Source organism: Cryptomeria japonica, chromosome 3, assembly GCF_030272615.1.
Source record: "Cryptomeria japonica chromosome 3, Sugi_1.0, whole genome shotgun sequence".
NCBI classification, from domain to species: Eukaryota; Viridiplantae; Streptophyta; class Pinopsida; order Cupressales; family Cupressaceae; genus Cryptomeria; species Cryptomeria japonica.
The window spans coordinates 660,507,475-660,533,237 of NC_081407.1; the positions used below are offsets into that span (position 1 = coordinate 660,507,475).

At 36.8% G+C, this 25,763-nt stretch overlaps 1 protein-coding gene across 1 annotated transcript in view; it reads right to left on the reverse strand.

Moving 5' to 3' along the window:
* Positions 1-1,653: 1,653 nt before the first annotated feature.
* The window catches only part of LOC131068423 (protein MAINTENANCE OF PSII UNDER HIGH LIGHT 1), a 33,336-nt gene continuing 9,226 nt past the window's right edge, over positions 1,654-25,763 (reverse strand). The window contains exons 2-3 of the mRNA XM_058003613.2: positions 14,189-14,323; positions 1,654-2,473 (exon numbers count right to left, since the gene is read on the reverse strand). Coding sequence (XP_057859596.1) covers positions 2,096-2,473; positions 14,189-14,323 — 513 coding nt within the window. The 3' untranslated portion in view covers positions 1,654-2,095. The remainder of the gene's footprint in view (positions 2,474-14,188; positions 14,324-25,763) is intronic.

The window sequence follows — 25,763 nt, forward strand, 5'->3', positions numbered from 1 at the left end:
TTTACGCCCTTATGGGCAGAAGTTGAGGAAGAAGGTGTTGAAGTAAAGAACTTTCCTTTCCATTACTGAAACAGAAGGATTAGATGATTCTAAAAAGCTTAGCAGCAGTAAGTGATGAATTCTTGCCCTAAGGTAGTGTGCCTTAGTCTTGCAAGTCCATCAAGTGCATGTTGGTCCTTGGCAGTAAGCCTAAAACTTTATAATCAATTCTATTTATATTGTGATTATGATTCTCACCATGCTTTTTCCCTAATTGTGTTTTCCATGTAAATCTGGTGTTCATGTGTTGATGGTTGACATTTTATTGTTGTTATTAAATATTGTTCAATATTAGTTAGATCAGATTAGGAGTGTTCCAGAATGATTCACCCCCCCCTCTCAGTCTTGTCATGGGTTGAAAAAGTTCTGCACTGTTTGCTTTCCATTAAAATCATGGCCTCTCATGGGACAAATTGGAGCTTTAAAAAGTTGGAGAACAAGACCCATACGTACGACCTATCTCTAATCCAGCAACTCATATTTGAATCAAGTCTGAACTTAATTTGTCTAGCCTTTGCCGTAGATGGAATCACCCATAATATTGAATTCATCACTTGCTGATGCTAAGCTTTTTAGAATCATCTAATCCTTCTGTTTCAGTAATGGAAAGGAAAGTTCTTCACTTCAACACCTGCTTCCTCAACTTCTGTCCAGAAGGGCTTAAACCTGACAAATTCAGCTGTCTTGTCAACATTTTTCTGGAAATGATTTATATTGTTTGTTTCAAACTTCCATTCCACTAAGTAATCTTCCCAAGCACCCAGGTGACTGCTATAACTCACCAATCTCTTCATACTCGTTCAATTCTCACCAATCTCTTCATACATATTATTCAATTTTAGAACCTCCCTTCTTTTGTCGTTGGTTCCCATCACAATACTCTATGCTTTCTTCTTAGTTTAGTGCAGATTTTTATCTTTTTGCACTCATCTCAGAATCAAGCATTTATTGCATTGCTGCACCTTAAGCTAAGATGACTATATGAGTTCTTTCCTTGCATCTTCATTTTTGCAGCTCTTATCCAGTATTCCTTCTTAATTCAATGCACATACCGTTACCTGCAGTTGTCTAAGAGATATATAGGCTGGACAAAAGGACATCATTTCTATTTTCCTGGTCTATGGTAAATCCTGTTAACTGCAATGTCAGCAACCAACTTCCAATCATCCACATTTACATTTTCTTACTTCAAATTAAAATTTAGCAATTTTAGAATAAGCATAATCAAAAGGTTGATTATGCCTAACCATAAATTACATGGATGCAAAGAAAGTGAAGGAACCTGCATTTTCCCCATGGTCTAAACTTTTTGCTAGCCATACATACTTTGATGTATTCTAAAGGGTAAGAACCAACTTTAGCACATTACAGAGGTAAAGAATTGAGTGTGTTCCCTATTGTATTCTAGTAAGCAGGCCAAATACAATAATGCATAACCAGACTTGGAATGGGAGTAAATCATTATGACCATGGTCTAAACTTTCTGCTATTATACTTGAATGTATTCTAAATGGTAATAATCCCCTTTTGCACGTTACAGAGGTAAAGAATCCAGAATTAGTGCATTCCCTATCTTATTCTAGTAAGCATGCTAAATACAATAATGCATCAACAGACTTGGAATGGGTGAAGATCATTATACGATCATGGTCTAAACTTTCTGCTATTATACATGGATGTATTCTAAATGGTACTAATCCCCTTTAGCACGTTACAGAGGTAAAGAACCCAGAATCAGTGCATTCCCTATCTTATTCTAGTAAGCAGGCCAAATACAATAATGCATCACCAAATTTGGAATTGGCTGAGATCATTAGATGGCAAATCAGATAGCCATATGCATGCAATGCAAATAAACAGCAAGCACCAAAAGTTAGGCATCTAATATAGATCTCTTCAACATATCTTGTCGAAGCCTGTCAAGTAATATTTGAGCTATTCTGCTCATGTCAAACCTATATAAACCTACAAAGTTAACCAGCAAGGCAAATTTGGACATGGGAATTGAATCTTCCAATGGAGGAACTCTATGCTGCCAGAGAAACTTCCTATCAAATCAAGAATTGGCCGATACAGCAGCTTCTAACTTGGTACCTGTAGAAGCATCAGACTCACCTTGGAATGCTTGTCCATTTGCCTCACTTGCAGCAGTAGAAAACTCTGGTGCAGGAGCACTTTGAATTTCAACAGGTGCAATTGTCTCGATTACAAGTGGTTTGTTGAACTTCTTGATGTAGTAACTAAGAGGAGGACCCGAGTACTCAGTACTTTCAGCTTTAGGGGGATCGTTCCCAACTTCTGAAAGTACTAATGAGACTGCTCCAAGCATAACAAGTCCTAAGCTAATGGCAACAGTAGCCGTTTGCTCTGATCCCTGCAACGATGTTCCAGCTGCACCAGAACTTATTGCACTCTCTGAAATATAAACTGTTGGCTGCAGAAAATTCATATGACTTTATCAGATATCAATCAACAGAAATCCACTTCCCAACTAATTATATTAAATCAAACAAGGTTCTTTAAATCAAATAGATGTTGACAACAACACAATAAAATGATTAGTGTGTATCCAAATATCAATGAAACTTGCCAGGGCCAAAAGATGTGATTTCTGAAATAGGTATGACATTTTATCTGGCTATCCTTACTGAATGTGCTGTTCTTGGTACTGTATTACTCTTTATGTTTCTTAGGGAACAGCATTTCCAAGTTGATGAAACAGCAAAGGTTTCAGTAGCCATGGAATATTCAAAGTACAGAATGCGTGCTCATAAGGCTACTTTAGTTCATTCCAAAAAATGTAAGAGATAACATTTGAATAAAGAAACCGAATAGAACTGGTGAAGGCGAACATCATATTGATACATATGATAAGAGTTAATTCCTCCCTACCAAATGATGAGTGCCAAATCACATGCCCACATTTAACTCCCAATATAAATTCCTATTTCATCTCAGCTTTGGCAAGAACATGAGTTTCACATAATTACTAATGACTACTCTTTAACAATGTAAGCATACAGAATCAATTGCAAAATAGAACACACCAAACAGGTCTTGTACTTGTTCATGCAATTATGAAAACTAGACGTCTAGCTCCAATCTAGCACTGCCAAAATGGAGATAGAAGTTGTAATTTGTATTTGCAATGTAAGGGTACCTAATGCAAGCACCAAAATGAAAAGGTAAGTCAGGCTTTTAGTACAAAGATCACCAAGTGGGGTTTAAATACGGAGGGTACTAGGAGTGAGCTTTTTGTCTTCATGATGTGTACAATCCATCATGTAAAATGAATAGGTTTTCATTGTTTTATCATGGAGTTTACAGTTGTAATGGAAGAAAGGAAGTTTCCTGTCATGCTAAAGAATAAAAAGGAAAAAGATCTATTAATGTTCCTCAATGATGAAAACATGTCTATAGAATTGGACTGCACCTGCAGTAAATATAAAGAAAGTAGTCCATAAAGCAACTTCAGGCTGGATGACATCTAAAAACCTAGATTCCAGAGAATAATATTAATAAAAGTTAAAAGTAAAAGAAAGATACACGTTTAAATAAAACAAGTCAATGATGTCACGTAATTTCCAAAGACTATAGTCTCCTAGAATTTGTGTGGTTGTTGTCTAAAGACATGGAGGTCCTTTATTCACTTACATGAAATGGCACAAAAAATGCAGAGATATTAAAGAGGACTTGGAGTTTGTTGGAGGAGAATGTATAACTATAGACTATTTTAACATAGAAATTGGTTATAAGATTCCTACAGGAAATTCTTGGGCCTCCATTCTTTCGTTCCTTGACTGCATATGGGAAAAGATTTGTCATCTAGTAAACATTGAAAAGGAGAGATTAGATGCCTTATATCTCTTCATTAGATTTACACTGTCAACCATGTCCCATCAAGCCTATAAGGAAGTGATGGTAAGAAGTTATATGGTGAAAATAATAATGAGTGTGGCTTATTATTTCCAAGCATGTCTATCACAAAAGAAAAAAGCTCAAAATCTAGTCATTATCTATCTCCTGAACTTCAAAAGGTCTGTATTAACACACCCGATCTATGAAGATGAAGAGCTCTTTTGTATCTACCTTCAATGAGTAAATTTAGCATACTTTTTTATCTTAGAAGATACAAATATTTTTCCACTCTTAATTTTTTTCCACTTTTGATCTTATCATATTTCTTTAAACTGTTGTAATGGAAATCTTAAGACCATGAGACCATGTATGGCCAATTCATCTAATATCATCTATCATCTTTATACAACTTTTTTCCAATGTTGTCTTTATCTCACTCACTTGATGGCTTCCAGAGAAGCTTATACACCCTTGGTAGCTTTTGTGAGCTCCTCTGGAGAGTAGTTAACCTTAGACTAAGGTTATGATCTTTAATACCTCAAGAGAAACTCTTTCTAGGCTCTATTTCTATAGAGAGGAACATGGGATAACAATAAGGTATGCTTATTTGTGGATCCAAATTATAGGTCCATATCTCAATTTAAAGCCTTCTTCTCAATTCTTTCTTTGAAAGGGATATGACTTCTCTCTTTGAGCATGAATGCTATCACATATGTTTCCACAATGTCCCTTCAAAGATGCATCTACTCAATGTGGTAATTAAAGACAATATTCTTTATAAGTCGGAGATCTAGGGCTCCAGTTTGTATTTGTTAATGCATATTGAAAACGCTCGGATTATCATGCTTCAACGCATGATTTACTGCAAATGAATGGTTCCTCAATGAATTATCCAAGCCATGTTTATTGTACAACCCATTTGTTACAAAATTGTCTTTCAGATTTTTTTTTCGCTTCATGAAATTCGGTCCATGGATGACTTAAAATCAAATTGAGAGATCATGCATTTCCAAATCACTGATCTTTAGACACATTTCACACCTTGTCTCCCTAGATGTTGGTGGTGTAGGTATACCAGGACTACACTAGTTTGTTTCTTCAGCATATTAGTTTTGGCACTGATCAATTTTCCCAATTCAAAAAGTCTTAAAATACCCTTTCTCGCCTTCTTCACTTGACAAATGTAATCCATAGAAACATCCAATTAGACTTATATTGACAATATATTCAGCTCCCTTGGGTGTCTCTCCTACAACCTTTTATCCCAAGATAGATTTCTAAGTTGATCATTTCTTATAGGTTACTGATCACAAAATCTTCAGTGCATAAAATATAGAGAAAGCAATCATCAAGATGCATAGACCAAATTTCATGTGGAAAACCCTTTCGGGTAAAAAACCATGGCACATAGCTTTCATTAACAAATGAGCACCAACCCAAATTACAAAAGTGAGAACCAACTCTCTGTTTACTGCTACAACTGGTAAATTAAATACAGAAAATAATAATGTACATGACAATGCATACCAGACACGGCAGTAAAATATATCTTTATTCGCACATGCAATTATTACAAAGAAGACCAGTGATGGTCGGCCAAGGATTACAATAGATCCAACTATATCATACTACTTTAACTTGGCAGTACACAACATATTTAAAAGGACACGACAGTTGCCGAGAGGTACATAACCGTCAACCAACCGACACCTAACTACGGAGAGTGACAACCCACTTAATATAATTAATTAATACATTGGTAGATAACAAATAAAACCATAGGCATTTTATGCCATCTACATCATCCCCCCCAAAAGAAAAAGTCGTCTTCCAGACGATAAGTAAACATCAAATAAAATCTAAAAAGACTAATGAAAAGAGTGTAGGAAATGACTTGTACTGGACAACCCCAACTTGTATTGTACCTACCCAATCAAATGGGGGTTTGGGGGCAACGTCCCCAACGGGGTCAAGGGGCAGCGCCCCTTGCGGGGGTCAAGGGGCAACATCCATCGCGGGGTCCTGGGGCAGTGCCAAGGGCGCGCTCCTTGTGTGGTATAGGGCGGGGTTGAGGGGCAGCGCCTCTATCGCCAACACCAATTTACAACCTTCAGAACCACACGAAACTACATGGTGCACATAATTTTCATGATTTTTTAAGACGCCAAAAACATCGTCAATGAAGCCAAAAGGTGGAGATTCTACTCCTACCACCTACTTTTTCTGTTCTTCCCGTACGGATATATACAAATCCTTCTGTATGCCAAATTCTTCTATGCTCTAGTCTCTCCATACGAACTTGTACGGTCCGACAATTTTTTCCCTACTTTGTTCTCCTCGTACAGGTTTTCCATACGGACTTCCAATCCTACTGTCTTGCTCCATTGATAATCCTATATGGATTCGTACGGTAATTCTGAACTGAGTTTTCCATACGATGGTTGTACGGATTCGTACGGTGATTCTGAACTGATTTTTTCGTACTGTGGCTATACTATGCTCTCTTGTCATACAAGTTTGTACGGTGCTTCACCAGAATTCCCAAATTTGTTGTCCAATTCCGTACGAACTTCGCCAAAATTCCTTCTTAGCTCCGTACGATCAAACTTTGTATAGACATTCGTTCTTTTCGTGCAGATTCCTTCCGCCTTCGTACGGAGCCTTGCACACCATGTCGTACGGACTTCTCCTGTCTTCATACGATCTGCTTCAACCTTCGTACAGATTTCTAATCTCGTGTTTCTAGCTTCCGTACGGACTCTGTCTTCAGTATGGATTGTTAACTCCCTCCTCCCGTCGACCTGTACAGCTCCATACGGTTGTCTGCCCTTGCTCGATTTTGCTTTTCGTACAGATTTGTACGGGTGATTTTTCGCACCCTTATGCTTGATTCTACTTTCTGTACGGATATGTACGGGTCATTTCTCTCCTACCATACGGATATGTATGGATTATTTGCTTCTTGTCGTACGGAAGTGTATGGACTTTTGCCTCCCGCTGTTGCTCGTATGGTAAATGACATGCTCCTTGCATAACCCCTTCTTGTGTACGAAAAAAAGCCTTGTGGCCAATCGTCGTACGGTGTATGGAATTTCTACTATGTGTTCTTGTCTTTGCTTGTACGGTTCCTTCTGTTTAATTTTTTCTCTCAACTCCATGTTTTTTAACAGTACGCTTCCATACAATCTGACTCTGTACAGGTATGATTTCCTTCTGTGCAGGTTCCCTTGTTTATACAGCCCTTGTTCTTCCTTCATGGGCTTTTCCCTTCCATTTTTTATCTCCATACTATCAAATGTATCATTTATAACTTTACATGCTTTCATCAATTGCTCTTCACGAAGAGTGGTAGGTTCAAGAAAATTGCATGTTGGCGAAAATACCTCATAGTCCTCCATTTTCCAATGGAATAGTCCATTCAGGGAACTCGTCTCATCTTCAAAGCAATCTTCCACTTCATCGTTGGGTTCCATGCCTTTTCCACCCTTAGACTCTGAGTCGGAGGATGCCATCTCTTCACTCAATGCCTGGTTCCTCAAGTCAATGACATGCTTCCTCCCATCACTCTCAATCGAGAGTGTGTAGCGCTTCCAATTATGATTTGCCTTGGCAGTAATCAACCACCCCTTCCCGAGGAGTGCGTCGTACGCCTTCTTCTATAATGGGATGACTACAAAGTCCAAGAAAAATTGTTGTGTCCCAATCATTACTTTTTGTACTATCAATGTTCCCAACGGCTGGATGTCGTGCTGGTCGGCACCTACCAAATGGAAGGTTGGCGGCTAGAGCATCAGCTTCCCCAAACATTTCCAAGTGTCTTCTGGCAATACATTTACTCCAAAGCCTCCATCAACAATGGTGTTTGTCAACTTTTGGCTCATTATTTCCATCTCCACAATAGTAGGCTTCCTCCCGATGCTCACCATCAGCAACATTGGATTGTTGGCCTCATTCCCTTTGGGTGGTGGTTTTCCCGTCAATTCCTCCTCTTGTGTCTTACATTGTTTCTGGATGACTGTGTCATCACTGACTCTATTGGCAATTGCCATTCTCAGTTGCGGCATAGTTTGAAGAAGGTCTGCCACCTTGATGGGTATGGTTTGTCTGTAGCACCTGCCAGACTATGCTCTTCTCTGACTCCCGCAATGACGTACCTGCAGTTCCATTGGAGGTTACTCGTTCCTTCACCAGCACTTCTTCTACTTCAGCTCTGCCTTTTTCTGAATTGTTCCTTTGCGTACAAGAGTTTGAATGCATCCCCTTCTTTGTTTGTGCTCTTGTGATTGCCAGCATTGCCTCCTCTTGTTCCGCCACATCCACCATATTAATACCCTTCTACTTTGGACAGTTGGTGTCTTCACGATCACCTAGTCCACACCATTTGCACAATAATTGTACGTTGTCTTTCTTGTTCTGGCAATCTCTCGCAAAGTGTCCGCATTCACTACATTGTCGGCACTATATGATAGGACGTCCTCTAGAGTCGTATTGTATTTGGTTTTGCCCTCGTTGATTTCCATAACCGCTTGGCGATACATTCTATGATTTCGATGGGCCGGACTCTCCTTGTGTGAAGAGTACTTGTGTACTTCTCATCTTCAAATTGTACAAGCACTCCTTGATTGAATGCCCCAGCACTTGGAAAATTTCACAAAACATATTTCTAGGACAATTACCTTTCATGTGCCCCTCCCTTTTGCACTCAGTACACCATAGTTCATTACCTTCTTTGCTGGTTCCTTTCTCAGCCTTCAATTCTTTAATCATTCTCAACATATCTCGTTGAAGGGCTCATACGGTTTTGGATTCTTCATCACTGCTACCTTCGGTGTTCTCATCACCATCGGTCTTCCTCTTCTCTCGAGAGGAGGTTTTGTTTTCATTTTCGATGTCCATCGCCCAATTGTAAGCATCGGTGTACGAGGACAGAGGCAGTACTTTCATCTTCTTGCGTAGTGAGGGTATCAATCCCTCCATGAACCACCTCTTCTTCAACCTGTCGGCTGGCTAGTTCTCCATCTAGTTCAACAGTTCTTTGAACCTACGGTTGTAAGCGCATACACGCTCATTTTTGCCTTGCTTGGTATTGTAGGTCTCAGCCACAATCTCATTGTCATCCCTCATGGTTATGCATGTTTTGCAATGTCGTACAGGGTCCTTCGACCCGTCTCCCGTGAACTTCGGCAATTTCTGCTTCTCTTGGGTGTTCAACATTGTTTTCACTCGAAAGGTACATGTGTATTCACCTTGTGCGCCGGACCTAGGTGGACTGTTTCAACAGCTACGTTCTGGTGCTTTCCCTACACTCTCGGACACGTAGGCATCCTCTACACATCCACCTTCAGCATCCCCAACACTCCAAGTACTTCCAGGTGTGTCGGACCTGAGTGGATTGTTCCGATCGCTACGTTCTGGTGCTTTCCTTGCACTCTCAGACACACACGCGTCCCCTACACGTCCACCTCCAGCATCCCAACACTCCGAGTACTTCCAAGCTCTGACTCGTCTTTGTGCTTCCTCCGGCCGAGGGTCGGTGGATCACCTAATCGCTTGGTCTTGACCACCCTATGGCCTCTTCTCAACCTTTAATGGGATCTACAGACATAAATCACTCAAGCCTGACCTGATTTCTTTTAAGGCAACAGCACCAAAATGTTTACCGCTACAACTGGTAAATTAAATACAGAAAATAATAATGTACATGACAATGTATACCAGACACGGCAGTAAAATATATCTTTATTCGCACATGCAATTATTACAGAGAAGAAGACCAACAATGGTTGGCCAAGGATTACAATAGATCCAACTATACCCTACTACTTTACTTGGCGGTACACAACATATTTAAAAGGACCTGACGGTTGTCGAGAGGTACACAACCATCAACCAACCGACACCTAACTACGGAGAGTGACAACCCACTTAATATAATTAATTAATACATTGGCAGATAACAAATAAAACCATAGACATTTTCAACTTCAGCACCAACTCAAATACTCTGAAATTTAATATCATGCTCAGCACTCCAAACACTAAAAAAAATTATTTTGAATTCCCTAAAATGATTACAATCGGTGAATAACAGATCTGCAATGAATCTTCAGACATATCAGCATTAATGGAGGCACAAGTTGAAACATGAGAGTTCACAATATTGAAACACCAGAAGCAATGTTATCAAGGCATTAATTCCCAACATTGGAAATCGCTGGAATCACTAGTTGGCAATCATCAATTATCAAGTCGACCCCTTCTTTCCACTGAGCTTTGCATCACTTCTAAAAACTCCTCATGATCTTTCAAACAGAAAATACCTTCAGCGCAGATAGCCGATTCAGATTCACAGCATACATATATCTTTTTTTAGAAAAGATGTACCATACATATATGTATTCAAGCACAGCAAAAATATATTTCCACTCAAGAGTATCGATAACTTCTTGAAGCCAGCCTTGAATAGTTGCAATGATATGTGAGACTTTTCCAATTTCAGATCTGACTTCCGTCAGCTAAAAACAGAACCGTTACATGCAATAACCATAGCCACCGCCTCCACTCACTTTTAATGGGATTATTATTAAAATGGATGAACCAATAAAATGAAAACATTTTAAGTGAATCCGCCTCCAAAAATAGACCTTCCACTCACATAAAAAACGTTACTAAACAGCTGTTGTGAGAAACAAACCATCACACAAAGAGGAGAATGAAGGAAATAAAGAAAATGTCTATCATTAATTCTGATGCAGCCCATGAATCATTCCTTTCTATTTAGTTTCTGGATGTTTAGAAGAGTCAACCTTCAAGAAAGACATGGCAAATAATTAATCTTACTTGGCAAGAGAAGCTGACAGCAAGTAGGTGACTTGGACAAGCAGTCAGCTCAAGCTGACAACAACGTAGCTCAAACACAAAGGCAAGTAGCTCAACCAAGCAGCAAGGTAGCTCAACCAAGAAACCAAGTAGCTCAAACAAATAATTGCTAGACAACCTTGATCATCATCCTTTAACATCAATGACAAAATATCCAACTGGGACTACTCTATTGATGATGCTCTCAGTACTAGTGAATTTGTTAATCATGTTACATAAACAGTAAAAAAAATGGTATGGAATCTGCCTTCTACACAAATAAACTTGTACACTTGAAACCATAAAGGAATGCACTATAACTTGAGTAACTGTAATGTTGTTGATTTTGCAATGAGTGAAATAGAAATCTGAAGCATAAGAATGACACCTCACTTCCTTAGCAAATGAATCATCGGTTAATTGGAGATTTATTACATTCTCAATATTCATGCTTTATAAATGACATTTCCAAACTCAAAAACAATCAATCCTTGACTACCATTCTTCAGTTTTGGGAGTCCCAAGAGATCACATAAATTCACTATAGTTCATCAAGATCATAAGTTTGTTTCCACACTGCAGTGCTTACATAAGAAAGGCTATGAGATGTAAACCTTACTATATTTCTCAAAATTCGAAAGGGTAGACTATGTGAATGATATCTTTATTAATAAGCTTGTCATTGCCTAAACTAAACATCCAACCCTACTTCGAAATATAGTCATTCACAATTAGCCAAATTTTAATATAGTTCAGCAATAGAACTGCCCTTGAGGTTACCATTCTTGAGACTCAAAATCACATCTAAGTCACTAGATAGACAAATTGAGAACATTACAGACTATAAGAGAACTACTTAATCTTGATCGTGTGGATACAAATATGTAGGCAGGCCATTATTAGATGAAGTCTAATGGAATAGGATCTTCACACTCATAAAATTGGATTCACCGTCACCCTATTAAAGACAATCATGAATTAGGTTTTAGGGTTGAACTTGCACTTAGAGATGTCGAAAAAACCAATTAGAATTCTAGGTGGTGTAAAACCAGGCCTTGAACAAACAGTTAATAGGTGGTAAGACTGGGTGTCAACCTACAAAATCACGTTAAACTCTAAAATTATATTATGTTAGACTAGGTGACTAATATTGGTAGTGTATTCCAAACTGGTAAAATGTGTAACATACTTTTAATATATCCTATTGACATGGGAGGGCATTTATTTCAGAATCGTGATTGATTTAGGATAGATTAATCTCCAATAAAGGAAAAAGAATAAGTTTAGAATATACTAAATTGAAATGAATATTTGTAATATTCTACACATCCAAGAACTGATGATGCAGCTAAGGCGGACCCTAGCCATAGGATGGACATGGGGTAATGAACATATGTAAATTTAATTACACTTAGTTATGACCTGGTAACTCAGCTAAATCTTGGGGGATCACTTGGAGGAGTATTCCAAGTTTGCAAAACCACTGGCCAGAGTATGTTGACCTAGCCCAAAGTAGTCAAAGGGCATATAATGATATTATGATACCTACAGATTTGAGACATGACGAGTAGAGTAGATCCTACAAGAATAGACCTAATCCATAGGCATAGTAGCTAGGGAGATTCATGTAGGGGTTTATAAAGCTAACAGATGGTAGTCAAACCAAGTATACCAGAGTCCTAGGATTTCTTTGTATGCATGACTAAATGATTGTGATAACATAGATCTTATGTTAACATCTTAGGTTGATACATGATATGCTACTACTTTTTTATCACTCTAGAGAAAATATATTTATAAGAATGTTCTACGAAGATCCATGGATTTTGGATATTATTATACATCTTGCATATAGTTGTGATCAATTTATCATACTGTGATACATAAACAAGTAATTGCACATTGTAAATACTTTCTTAATATATTCATTTATTGAATATATGTAATTTAAGAATGAATTATATCCATGTACTTAAGATACTTGTGGAACTTGATGTTCAAGTTATGAGATGTTGGTTTTTTTTGGTAAATTAGACTTACATTTTTGGATATTTTGTGGTAAAGCTAAGGGTCAAGAATTGGGATAATTACATTTTTAAATAAATCCCAATGAAAAGACAGCCCAGGTTTTCTTGTTTGTTCAAACCTGAAGCTTGGCAGAGCATCAAAAGACTAACTTCATTGCATTGAAGTAGTTAAGTTAGATTTTTCCTGAAAATCTCAAATGTTAATTCACTAGGGTTTTAAATTAGAAACAACCATCAAAGCATGGTTTTAATTTTTTTCTTTTTTTTTAAGAATTTCATCACACTAATGGTCAAAGCTACACCACATAGATTACGCCTTGCAGGGATTATCACCTCCGTAGATTTGTCTCCTAGGATCATAATATTCCAATGTTAACCTTTGCTTTAATGTGAATAATATTCTTCGCTAGCACATATCAAAGAAAAGTTTTCTCTTTCTCTTCAAGTGACTCCACCATATCCAAATCATAAAAAGTTTGCATTCAGCAGCATTTAACTTAATCTTAATCCATTCTCAATGTTAAAGTGGTTCCATAAACCTTTTGCATCTCATTATAAGTTGGTGCTCCTCAACATTGAGAAAGATCCATCATACTTCTAGCTCCACATGATTTAATATTAAATGAGTGAAAGCACTAGTAACTATGTTCTCTTTTCTCTCCTCAGTAACTATAAATAAATAAAAAATCATATTACTGTCCAGGAGTGACCATGGGAGGTTTATGGGACTCAGGAAGTATAGAAAATGCCAATAGTTAAAAGATTTTCTTTGAAAGGCTCTAAGTTATAAATGTGACGAGGTACAATTATAGTCATTTAGCTAGTAAAGTTCCACAGTTTTGTGAATGTCAGATTCTAGAAACGCATTTGAATAAATATTATAATATATAGATGTGAATCGAGGATACCATGGTCTTGTAGTCATCTTACATCTCTGTTATTATAGGTATCCACGTGTATTTAGTTTCTATCTGCTATTTTGCTAAAATAGCAAGTTCTTTAATGCCTGTAGCATGTATGAAGATAAGATTATGTCGAAAATTATTACCAGTATCCCATTTTGTATTCCTCAATGGATGTTGCTAAAGTTCATGCTATTAAAATAGCATAGCAACCTAAATATTTCATTTTTTTATAATGCAATTTTATATTTTTCTAATATAAGAAAATTTTAGATGTCCATGTTAGCAATAAGCTTTGTTTCGATATAATGATAATTAAAAGACAAAAACCAGGGAACTGCAACATCTATTAAAGTTCCTAAGAATCTTTATGTGAGTCCACAGCTTGTTTCTCATCCAAGTTTACATCAAAATATGCACTAGCAAAGTTAAAGACATAAAAACATGGTTACAGTATCCATAAAAATACTTTATTAGTTTTAACAGGGATCATTTTATTCTCACCTCAACCGAGTAAATATTGGTCTGTCCAGCTGTATCCTTCTCAACATAGCCAGTCCATCTTTTTGTTAAAGGTGGAAATGTACCTACAACTTTGGTCTTTTCCTCAGCTACCCACTCCATGCTCACCTTTCCAACCTGAATAAACCCCGACAACATATTTAAAAAAATTTAGGTAAAATACAATATTGAACACAAAAGATGCATATGCAGGGTATTAGTCTGCAGCTTGATAAAAACTTATAAATAATAGAACCCTACACTAAATCTATTAAGGTTAAATTGTATTCCAACAATATGCATCACCGCATGCTTCAAGAATACAAGTAAATTCAAATATTAGTCTTTTTGACACTCAAGAAACTTCGTTGTCAGATTTCTGAATTCTCAATGTCTTTGTGGCTACTGGGCTTGTTTACATATGAAAGGTGGTAAATTGGAAATTTTGGATTACTTTTGAAATTTTTAAAATTAGGAATTATTTGATGCTTGTTTTGTATTTTCCCTGAATACATGCTTTTTGAATCTCTACTTGTCACAAAGAACCATCTTATCTCTCTATTTGATTCATATGTTGTACAAACTCAATATCCTACATTTGTATTATTTGTTTAAATATATAAATGTTAACTAGCTTGCCCCAAAGATGGCAGATCCCTAGGTGCCATAAGATAAAATCTAAGGTAGCTAAGATAAATCCAAGTGCCACTCTCCTTCACCTAACTTCCTTAAAACTAACTTTACTGAGTTGGAAAAGAAATCAATGTCTAGGAGTAGAAAGCATAATTAGAGGACAAAAAATTGAAATTGTATTTCTTTGCACAGGAAACCTTGGAGTAGCCAACCAACAATGAAGCATAATTTTTTATGTGTAAAATAAATTGATACAAGTTATTCTGAAAGACATTCCATGAACTATTAAGCTGCTAATGGAGAGATCAAAACCAGAAAGAGTATCATGGTGATTAAGGAACCTTTCCTACAGAAGACATTAATTAATATGAAAAATCAATGCATTTAGGTGGGGTACATTCCCAAATCTTCCATACTTGTTGCAACTAAGCAAATTTAGCAGAAAATATGGAAGAAGGAAGTACTAAAATCGACAAGCTTTCCCTCATAAGACATTCTTTAACTCCCTATGTTGCTTGGGTGACATAGCAAGGTCAAACCAGCATTTTGCTTAAAATCAAAAATGTTTTGACTGTTTCATTAAAAATGAAAATACGGAGATTTAAATTAAGAATCCCTTGTGTGGATATTTCAAAACAAAAGAAATATAATCTTTAAAAAAAAAAAAAAGTATTTCAAAATGAAAACTCAGATATTTGAAATAAGAATCCCTTGTGTGCACCAAGTAAAAAAAAAGAATCCCTTGTGTGCATATTTCCAAAGAATAAATATATTAAAATGAAAAATCACAGATTTTAAATGAAAACAAACTATATATATCAAAGTTAATATTAAAATTTTAAATTGAACTATAAGATGAATAATGAACCTAAATCATGAACTTAAAATCAAAAGTAACATCCAAGACTCTAAACTATCATCCTAATATTTCAGTTTTATAATTTATTCATCAAATCGGAACTATAGGATGAAATAAAAATTAAAATCAAACTATATGGTGAAATAACATCTGAAACTTTAAAGCTCGAATCATAGAGTTTAGAGTCATAGATTAGAATATATTGTTCAATTTTCATTCATAAATTGTTTTGGTTTCATTTGTTTCAATTTTAGAACATACTGTTCCAACCAATTGTTTGTTTTTCAAATTGGTTGTTGCAGGCTTGTTGCACATAAGGATTGTCATTACATTGTTATGATGGCAGCTATTTTTAGCTCAATTGGCCAACAATCCTTCAAAATTAACTCAAGTTCACCTTCGTGGAGGCATGTAGAAATGGTACAATAGTTTACAGGTTGGGACATATGTTTGGATATGCAACAAGTGTGGTTAGCGGTATACAAGCTCATACAGTTGGATGAAAGGCCATTTGTGTGTCATTCATGGATTGCAATCAAAGGCTATCCAAGAAAGAATGGTGTACTTGTGCCACCTTATAAAAATTGCAAGATGTATCAAAAAACAGGAGGAGCAGATGTAAGAGTTGTCAATAGAACAAGGCATCCTTTGAGGAGAGGAAGGGCCTCACGTAAGGCCACCTGCTTCTCCACCACATACTCATAGTGTTGTCCCTAATGTCATAGTGGAAAGCCACCCTTTTTTTAGTAGGAATGAAAAATAAACCACTAATGTGAAGAGAGATAATGGGCTATTAGACAAGGCATTTAAAAATGATGCTAGAGAGATTGCTAATCAAATTGATGCATGATGTCTCTATTCAAATAGTTTGTCCTTCAATATTGTTCAATCACCATATTGATAAGAGATAATGAGAAAAGCAAATGAAGTTGCAAAAGAATACATAGCCCCAAGTTATGCGAATGTGCCTAGCGTCTTATTGTCAAAGAAGTTCAAACATATAGAATATTCTTTGGCTCCTATTAGGACCTCATGGAAAGAAATAGGGGTGTTCATCATTTCCAATGGATGGAAGGAAGTAAGAAATAGGATATTAATCAATGTGATTGCAATGTACCCTAAAGGAGCAATGTGTTTGAAAGTCATGGACTATGAGGGTCAAGTGAAGGATGCACAATTTATTGCTAACATTCCTATAAAGAGGATTCGAAAAGTTAATCCTCAAAATTTTATCCAAGTCAAAACAAGCAACACAAAGGATCGTAAAGCGATTGGTATGTCAACTGAGATGCAGTTCTTGTATATATTTGTACACCTTGTCCATTCACTCAACCTCGTGCTACAAAAGTTGGATAGACTGTAGGCCAATAGATTGGATAAAAACAAGTCTCTGCTAAAGCCAAAAAGAACCAAATATTCATCACAAACCACCACATGTCTTAGGCCATTTTTAAAACATTCTTGCAATCAGAGCCACTGAAGGTAAATGTTCCACTTTAGTAATTAAGTTTAGATATGAGCCCATATTCTAAACTACATTTTATATTTTATGTTCCATTGTCTTTGAACCTTGAGAACTGACCTGATATGTTTAAACTAACCCAGCCCTTGTATTAACCCAGAAATAAGCAGTAAATGGGGAATTCACTAAAAGCAATGAAAGCCTCAAAGATGTTATCACTATAGTAGCATTAACTGGGACTTCATCTGATTTGGCAAACCAAAAGTATTATTGCAATTCAGTGGATCAGAATTTAATTGGGAAAAATCCAGAAAATCAGGAAATTAAAAAAATTCTGAAAATTCATAAAAACTGGAGGGAAAGAAATGTTGCTTTTACATCCAGCCCAATCCAAAACTAGAGCAGCAGTCTAGTGGCAGCAGGACCCATCACCAAGCCCAACTTAAGGCCTAGGGCCATGGGGACCTTCATGGTGCATGTCATTTTTAATAATTTTATTTCTTTTAGTGAAGCTCCAAAACCTGAAAAAAATGCAGATATCAAGGCCACAAAGCAGTAATTAGACCCTAGCTGAATGAAAATGGAATGCATATTCACTGAAGAATGAGTGCCCTCATGCCATAATCAGTCAAATATTTGGTTCCTTCCACAAATATCCATATCTGCACTGTAAAATGAGGTTTAGACTGAAAAATCAAGAGATTTATAGGCAAACTGATAATGTCAATTTAATTGAGATTTAATGCATATTCACTGAAGAATGTGTGCCTTCATGCCCTAATCAATCCAGTGTTTGCTTCATTCAGTAAAATCCAAACCTGCATTGCAAATGAGGTTTAGACTGAAAAATCAAGTGTTTTATAGGCAAGTTAACGTCAATTTAATCAATGCAGGCATCAAGGCCACAAAGCAGTAATTAGACCCTAGCTAAATGAAAATGGAATGCATATTCACTGAAGAATGAGAGCCCTCGTGTCATAATCAATCCAATAATTGGTTCCTTCCACAAAATCCATATCTGCACTGTAAAATGAGGTTTAGACTGAAAAATCAAGGGATTTATAGGCAAACTGACAATGTCAATTTAATTGAGATTTAATGCATATTCACTGAAGAATGTGTCTTCATGCCCTTATCAATCCAATGTTTGCTTCATTCAGTAAAATCCAAATCTGCATTGCAAATGAGGTTTAGACTGAAAAATCAAGTATTTTATAGGCAAGCTAATGTCAATTTAATCACAAATTAATAGCTTCTTTTCAGAATTTGCACTTTCTGAAACATTTGTGATTAACTTGTGATTTAATTGCCTTGAGATTTATGATGACAATTACAAGAAAAAACCTGCAATCTAATCTGAATCAGATCACTGGCATGTGCAAGCCACGATTAATCATGATTTCTGCTGATATGGTCACAACAATGGCAACCAGCTATACAAAAAAAATATATATGGGTTGAATCAGAAAGTACACCTTAGCTCTTCCTAACAATGATGTGAATCATCTTTTAAGATGCTAAGGAATGCAGTCTGTTCAGGCAACAGATCTGTAGCAAAGAACATCAGCAACTCTCCTAAGAATGGCAAGCCATCAAAGCAGAATTACCAGCTCACCAAGGTATCCGCAATGGCTAAAATAATTCAATCTTTCAACTGGAAGGCATAGATTGACTGCAAACAGAACAAACACAATCCTTAACTTTCTTGTGAACCAATGAATGTAACCACGAAGATGTTGCAAGGTCATTTGAACACCAAAATGTCCACTATGATAGGACAAGTAAACTTCCTTTAGCAGAAGTTGACAACAACATCCCATAACAGAACAAAGCTGGGTGAACTTATAGAACAACCCATTTTGCAAATTGTAGTCAAGGAAAGGTATCAGATTCATAATCATGGGTTTCTGTAAAGTGCATATCTGTGGAGTGGAGAACTTATCACTCATCATAGGCCACACACATGGTTTCCAAAATGATAAGTGCAAGAGAACAAGGATGACTACATAGAACCGCCACATTTTTGTCAATTCTCTTATACTTTAATTCTAAATAAAAAGAGTCATTCTGAGATGACCACTTCAGTTGCTGATATTCTTGAGAGCTAGATTGAGAACTTGAGAATTAAATTGAATGTTAATCAACGTGCAGAATGAATACAAATAGAGAAGATAATGGCGCTATAATTCCTTATTGTATGTGCTATAATTGAGCTTGACTAGTGATGAAAATTCTTAATGATAAACCAATGGATGCCTTACATGTTTAAGCATTGAGCCTATGGCATATTGGGGCCCATCAATCTCAAGCTCAAATGGTCATTGCAAGTATACAAGTGCATGCACATAAACAATCCACTTTCAAACAGCCAAATGCTTGAATGAAATGAGGATTCCAGTTAATAGCCTTCTTACTAGTAGCTGATAAAGAGTGTGGGCAGCATTTGAGTAAAAAATAAATGAACTTCCTTTATTAGTTTATTCACCTTAGAAAACTCTATAGATTCGAAATCGTAAATGGAGTGAGCCACTCATGCAGGTCCTTGACTTTATTTGGATATGCATGTATTACATACTCTCCATTAGGAATTCCAAGTCTTAAGTGAGATTTGCAGCTTTTCTTGAAAGATCACTAGATTCACATGTAGTCCATACTCTCAACTACGGATTTAAAGTACTTGCATGAGATTTTCTCAAAATGTCATTATCTTTGAGATGATATTGGTGAAGGAGATCAAGTTGACAAGGCAGTTATCCCAAGTCTCATGCTAGACCAAGGTATCATCTAATCAGACTAGAAAAGATTTGAGCTGGCAAACATCATTGATGATGATCATATAAGACTTTTGGAAGAAATTATATAGAAGATTTTTTCATAGAAGTTACAAATGCATTGGTGAAGCCAAGGCATGACTAACCACTTTTAAAGGGCAAACATTGTCTTGGGAAGTTGTCTTCCAAGATGCCCCACACAGACTTGACAATATCTACACGTGAGGTTCAGCTTACCGATGTACTTGGCACTTCAAGCTGAAAAAGATCACCTAGGGAGTAGCTACCAATTTCTCACATTGATTTTATTTATAGCATGATGATTTCTGACTGAATACCATTTTTTATGTTCAATGCTCATCTCTATAAGTGGAGACCTACATATATATAATTGTTTGGTTGTATACTTCCCTCAAGTATCTTTGCTTGATCTAGAACTTGAATGGTCCTCAAATGAGAAAAATCTTTAGGTTCCTGGAAACATCAAAATACAAATCGACAAAGATTTGATTGCTTTGAAGGTGGAAATCTGTAGGGGTCCACAAGAATGCATCACAGCCCTAGGCCTAGTGTCTTGAGACATCCCAAGGGTAGTAGGATAGAGAGAAAACATCCTTATTTGGGAAAAAATTGGCTCCAAGGACATCCAAATATCCCTCAGCTATCCCGAGGACATCAAGGTGTCCGCAAAAGGAAAAAAACAATTGATTTAAATGTTTAAAAAACAACACAAAAATGAAGAAAAGGTCCTACCTTAAACCTAAACCTAAAAGGGGTCCCATCAAGGCCCCACAACATAAAAGACCAACTTTGAAATTGTAGCCCATGCTCCTTTGCAATCATTGAAGGAGGAGAGAAATCAAAAAGAGGAAAAGAATAAAGGGAAAGGAGAAGAAGCGGAGGAGGAAGAGGAAGAACAACACCAATACCAAGTCCTTGAGGTATGCTCCCAATTCCCATTAATCATAGATTATTCATCTTTCCAATTTTTTATTTTTTGCTTCAAAATAATCATTTGTAAAGTTGAAACAAGTTAAATGGGTAATAGACAAACATTTGGCTGCTAAGAAAGCCAAATGGCTCAAATCCCCAAGGGTTTTTTGAAGATTAAATTTGATGGATCTTTGAGGGGTAACCCTAAGCTTTTGGGGGTTGGGCTTGTCCAAGACTCTTCTAGCACTTTTTGTGGAAAGGGCTTCCTCTTCTTAGGGATTCATTCTAACAATGGGACAAGTAAGCAACAATCATTGAGGATCTAACTTAGGCTGCCTCCTCTAGGTCTAATCACTTGATTGTGGATGGGGATTCTATAGTGGTTATTTTGGGGGCTAATAAGATGTTTTGTCCTAAGTGGAAATGCATATGTCTATTGAAGGAAGTGGTTCTTTATGCAATATTTTTGATGATGTTCTCTTTCTCTATGGTTTTTGTAAGGTTAATGAAGTAGTCAATTGTTTGGAAAATTTGGATGTAGATCAACAACCTTTCCTTGCCTTGATTGGTGACCACGTTAATTCATCGGTGGGGTTGGAGTCTCTTCTTACTACTGATTTGTCTTTGTTGGATGCTTAGTTGTTCCTTCAAGGATTGAGTTAGCTTCTTTTTGTTGGGAGGAGCCTTTTTCTTGTGGAGACGACTCCCTCTATTTCCATATGTTTGAGTCATACTTTGTCCTTTGTCAAGCCACTCCATGCTAGTTATTATCATTATTGAGAGTTTCTTTGGCCTTTCATAGCAATCATTTTTTGTAACAAGGTTCATAGTGCTAGTGTCACGTCAAGAATATGTGCTTCTCACATGTGAAGATCCTCATATGCCAAACTTATTTATTCAACTATATTTATCCTTGCTTTCTTAGGATAGGATTTTCAACAATTTCACTGTGTACTCATACGAAATTTTTCATATTGTGTCATGTCTTAAGCTAAAACCTAATGAGGTTTCTAACACATCTAGCAAGGCATAAATCAAAGTTCAAAAACTAAGAAATGGCAAAAAATATGCTAAGCATGAAAAAAGGTTCCCCAAGCCAAGGGTGTGCACTACAATGGACGAGTGTGCACTACAATGGAGGAGTGCAAATTTTACCTCGAGTCAAAAAAGTGCATTGCGATGCAATGGCATGTACCTAACCAAAGAAGGGCTAAAGTTAAACTTTGAAAAGATGTTTGCCAATGCAATGGCATATACTTGAGCAAAGAGGCACATAAAATACTTAAGTAAAACTTGTATATCAATGTAACGGAGTGCACTTCTCCAATGTAGAGACCCCACAACAATTTTTATTTTTTTTCAATATAGAAAATGCAAATTTAAGTCCATGCACTTATTGATCACCAAGTTCATCCCAAAAATGTCCCAAGGTCTAGAGCAGTAATGGTGGGAAAGTCCCCATATCCCAAAGACATCCTCATCCTAGAAACATGGGGATTTGGGAGTCGGGAGGGGAGAGGCATCCCCATGGAGCAATGCTTTTAAGTAAAAGAATATAGTGATTCAAATAAAAATAAAGTAAACAATGTACATAAATTAAAATAATTTTTTAATTACCACTTTTCATCACCTTAAGCCTAGAAGTACTTTATTACACACTTAAAAAAAGCCTTTTAAATAATTAAATGTAATCTATATCAATTAAAATATTAGTCGAATGTACACTTTTAGACAGCTTAATTTAATTATTTAACTTATTTTCCCTTTACCAACGCCCAATAGCCTATGGAAAAAACTTATGAAAATAAGCTAAGGGTCACCACCAGCTTACACTCGAGTAGGGGACATTACATCCAATGAGGAACATTAGGTCAAAATTTGAAAAATGTTTGCCAATATAGAGGTGAGTGTTTGATTAAATAGGTGCAAGATAATGTTAAGTGAAAAATGTCATCCTATGGAAGTAAGTATGCCATTGCAAAAGAGAGTGCCAAATCAAGTCTAAAATCAAAAACCCAATGTAAGAGTGTGAGCCTTATCATTGAGGTGCAAATTCAAAACTGTGAAAAGTGCAAGTCTATGGATAGGTATGTGCCACTCCAAAAAGAAATATAGTTAAAATATGGAAAATGTCAAGCAGTATAGAGGAGCAAGCATAAATACGGTGGTGAAAATTCAAATGAAAGTAAAAATTGTGTGAGCCAATGGAGAGGGTAGGCACCTCACTAAAGGGGTTAATTCAAGTTCAAATTGCAAAAGTGCATGTCCTAGATACAATGGTGCATGTTTCAATGAAGTGAAACAAAGCATTCAAAAATTAAAAGTTGCATCTCTATATGAAGGAGAGTTCTTATATGATAAGATATAATGCATTCATAAATTGAAATGTTGTACCTCTATTCAAAGGAGCGTGCAGGTCAAAAATTTGTCTATTAGAAAGGATTGTGTCAAGTTTTCAATATCTAGCAGGGGTATCTAAGATTTTATGTCAGATTTTCAGACATCAAATGCGATCAAAAACAACTTGTAAACAACCTTTGATGCAGCATGGCCTAATGCCATAAAATATTCATATTTGGTGACAGGTTGCAGACCCCTAGGGTTTTCAGTAGCATTTAAGATTTTCAGTCATTAAAAGGCAAAGACAGAAGCAATCAAAATTGCAGATTTGAGCAGCCACTTGCCCACATATATATTGCGGACCTTGTTAACAGAAAACAAAAGTTTACACAAGTTTTGTAACAATGATTTCAGCAGTTTTCACTGCAGTTTTTGGCCATTTTTCAGCACAAATCAGAATTTTTTTCGCTCTAGGATTTTAGAGTATCCAAGATTGCAAATTTCAGTTATATGCTGGTATAAAGTTTAGCCTAAGGAAGGATTTAATCATTGACAAGGTCTAGGGTGTTGAACATATTGCACAAGCATTTGAGGAAAGGAAACTTATTCAAAATTTCAAAGAATCGACCATGGTCAAAGCAAAAGAGACTTCGTCAAAATCATCACCAAGAGCCAAATTTTAGATTGGCTACTTACAGCCCATGTTATTTTTAGCTGTTTCCATTTTGCATGATTCTAAGAAATCTATTTCTAGAGCGACTATTCTTAGACAACCTTCTAGAAGGTCTATTTTTATTTGATAATTATTCTTACCATAAATGATAAATCTATTTGAGATTTCTTGATTTTGGGTTTACAATATGTGGGAGAAATTGTATGATAAGCTTGCTTTGTATGCAAGCAAACTATTCATAGTGTATAAGCTCTAGTTAAGTTTTTGAATTATTCCATATGCATAATTTTTGTAAAAGCTCATAAAAAAGTGTCATTTGCACATAGAAAATGAATTTGGTATGCCTATTTTGCTGCTGAAATTAATGTTCAATCTTTTTATGGTTTTTGTGTGTTGTTTAGGTGAATCAAATTTCTTGAAACTTGAAAACTTTATATTGCCAATTTTGAGTGAAGTGTGGTCATTGTGACTTTATTTATAGTTTTCTTCATATGATATACATATGAAGTGTGGTCACAAACTCGGTCTCACCAGAAAATTCACCAATTTTTGGCAAAAACTCATCTATGAGTTAAACTTGTGGCTTTTTTTTGGTGGGTACTATTATCACAAAAGCTCGCACCCTTGCTGAGCTATCAACCCAACAACCTTGTGAAACATTGAAACAACCCCGAAGTGTGGGACCTTGCGCAAGGGGGTTGAATCTCCGGAGAAGGCCGGCTTCCTTCTCAATCCAGGTGCAGGTGTTGAACCAACTCAACGCTTCAAAACTTACTCCTAAGACAATCCTAACAACTTGCAGAAGAAAAGGGAAGAGGGAAATGCTTAAAAAGAAAGGAGGTGATGCACCAAGATAAGAGATTGTTCCTCTCCACACCCAAAAAGGCACGAGGAATCAACTGAAATACCCAAGAGATGCACAAACTTCAGTTGCATGAGTGACCCAAACGCATGTATGGAGGTTAGAATTTGCTAAGTGTCAAGAGGGGAGAAGGATTCCCACAAGTCACACTCAAAAAAAACAAGTTAACACAACATATATGGAGAGAAGAGCCACAAACATACACTTATGATGAAGGTAAGGAAACATACACAACATGCATAAGTTGAAGGAAGGCAAGAATGTAATTTCAATTCATTCAAAGGCCAAAGGCCAAACTTACAGTTGTAGAAATGCAAAAATAATTACAAATCTTGAAGAGAAGAGAAAGAGCATAGGAAAGCTCAAGGCAGCAGGGAGAGAACCCTTTACAATGAGGCTTACCAGCCTTTATATAGAAAAATGGCTACAACAGTGATCATGACCCTTGTATGTCAGTATGGGATTGCAGGGAAGTGCATGCACTTGACTTGTACATGCAAGCAACCTAGCCATACCCACAAAAGGCAATTTTGAGAAGGGTAGATTGACTGACCTTCCAAAGTCAAAGTATGCAGAGATGACATAAGTCACCACAACAAGCATGGCCCCGTACCTCCCTTGATGGAAATCCTGCCAAAAACATTAAATGCACCCCTGTGGCTCCACAAAGGAATGTGCACAAGTCACAAAAGTCGTCGGAGCATTTAAAGCTTGAGCGTTGATCACGCCATCCGGAAGTGTTGTCAGCTGGAAAAAAGTTGGGGGAACTTCGGAGACCAGGGTCACCAAAGTTGGGAAAACTTCGGAGACCTGGGTCACCGTAGTTGGGGAAACTTCGGAGACCGGGGTCACCAAAGTTGGGGGAACTTCGGAGACCTAGGTCACTATAGTTGGGAAGACTTCGGAACCTAGGAACTTTGGGGTTCCCGAATTCCGGGGTTGAAGACTTAGGAACTTGGGAACCTGGGGGTTTCGGAGTTCCGGGGTTGAAGACTTAGGAACTTGGGAACCTGGGGGTTCCGGAGTTCCAGGGTTGAAGAAGAGA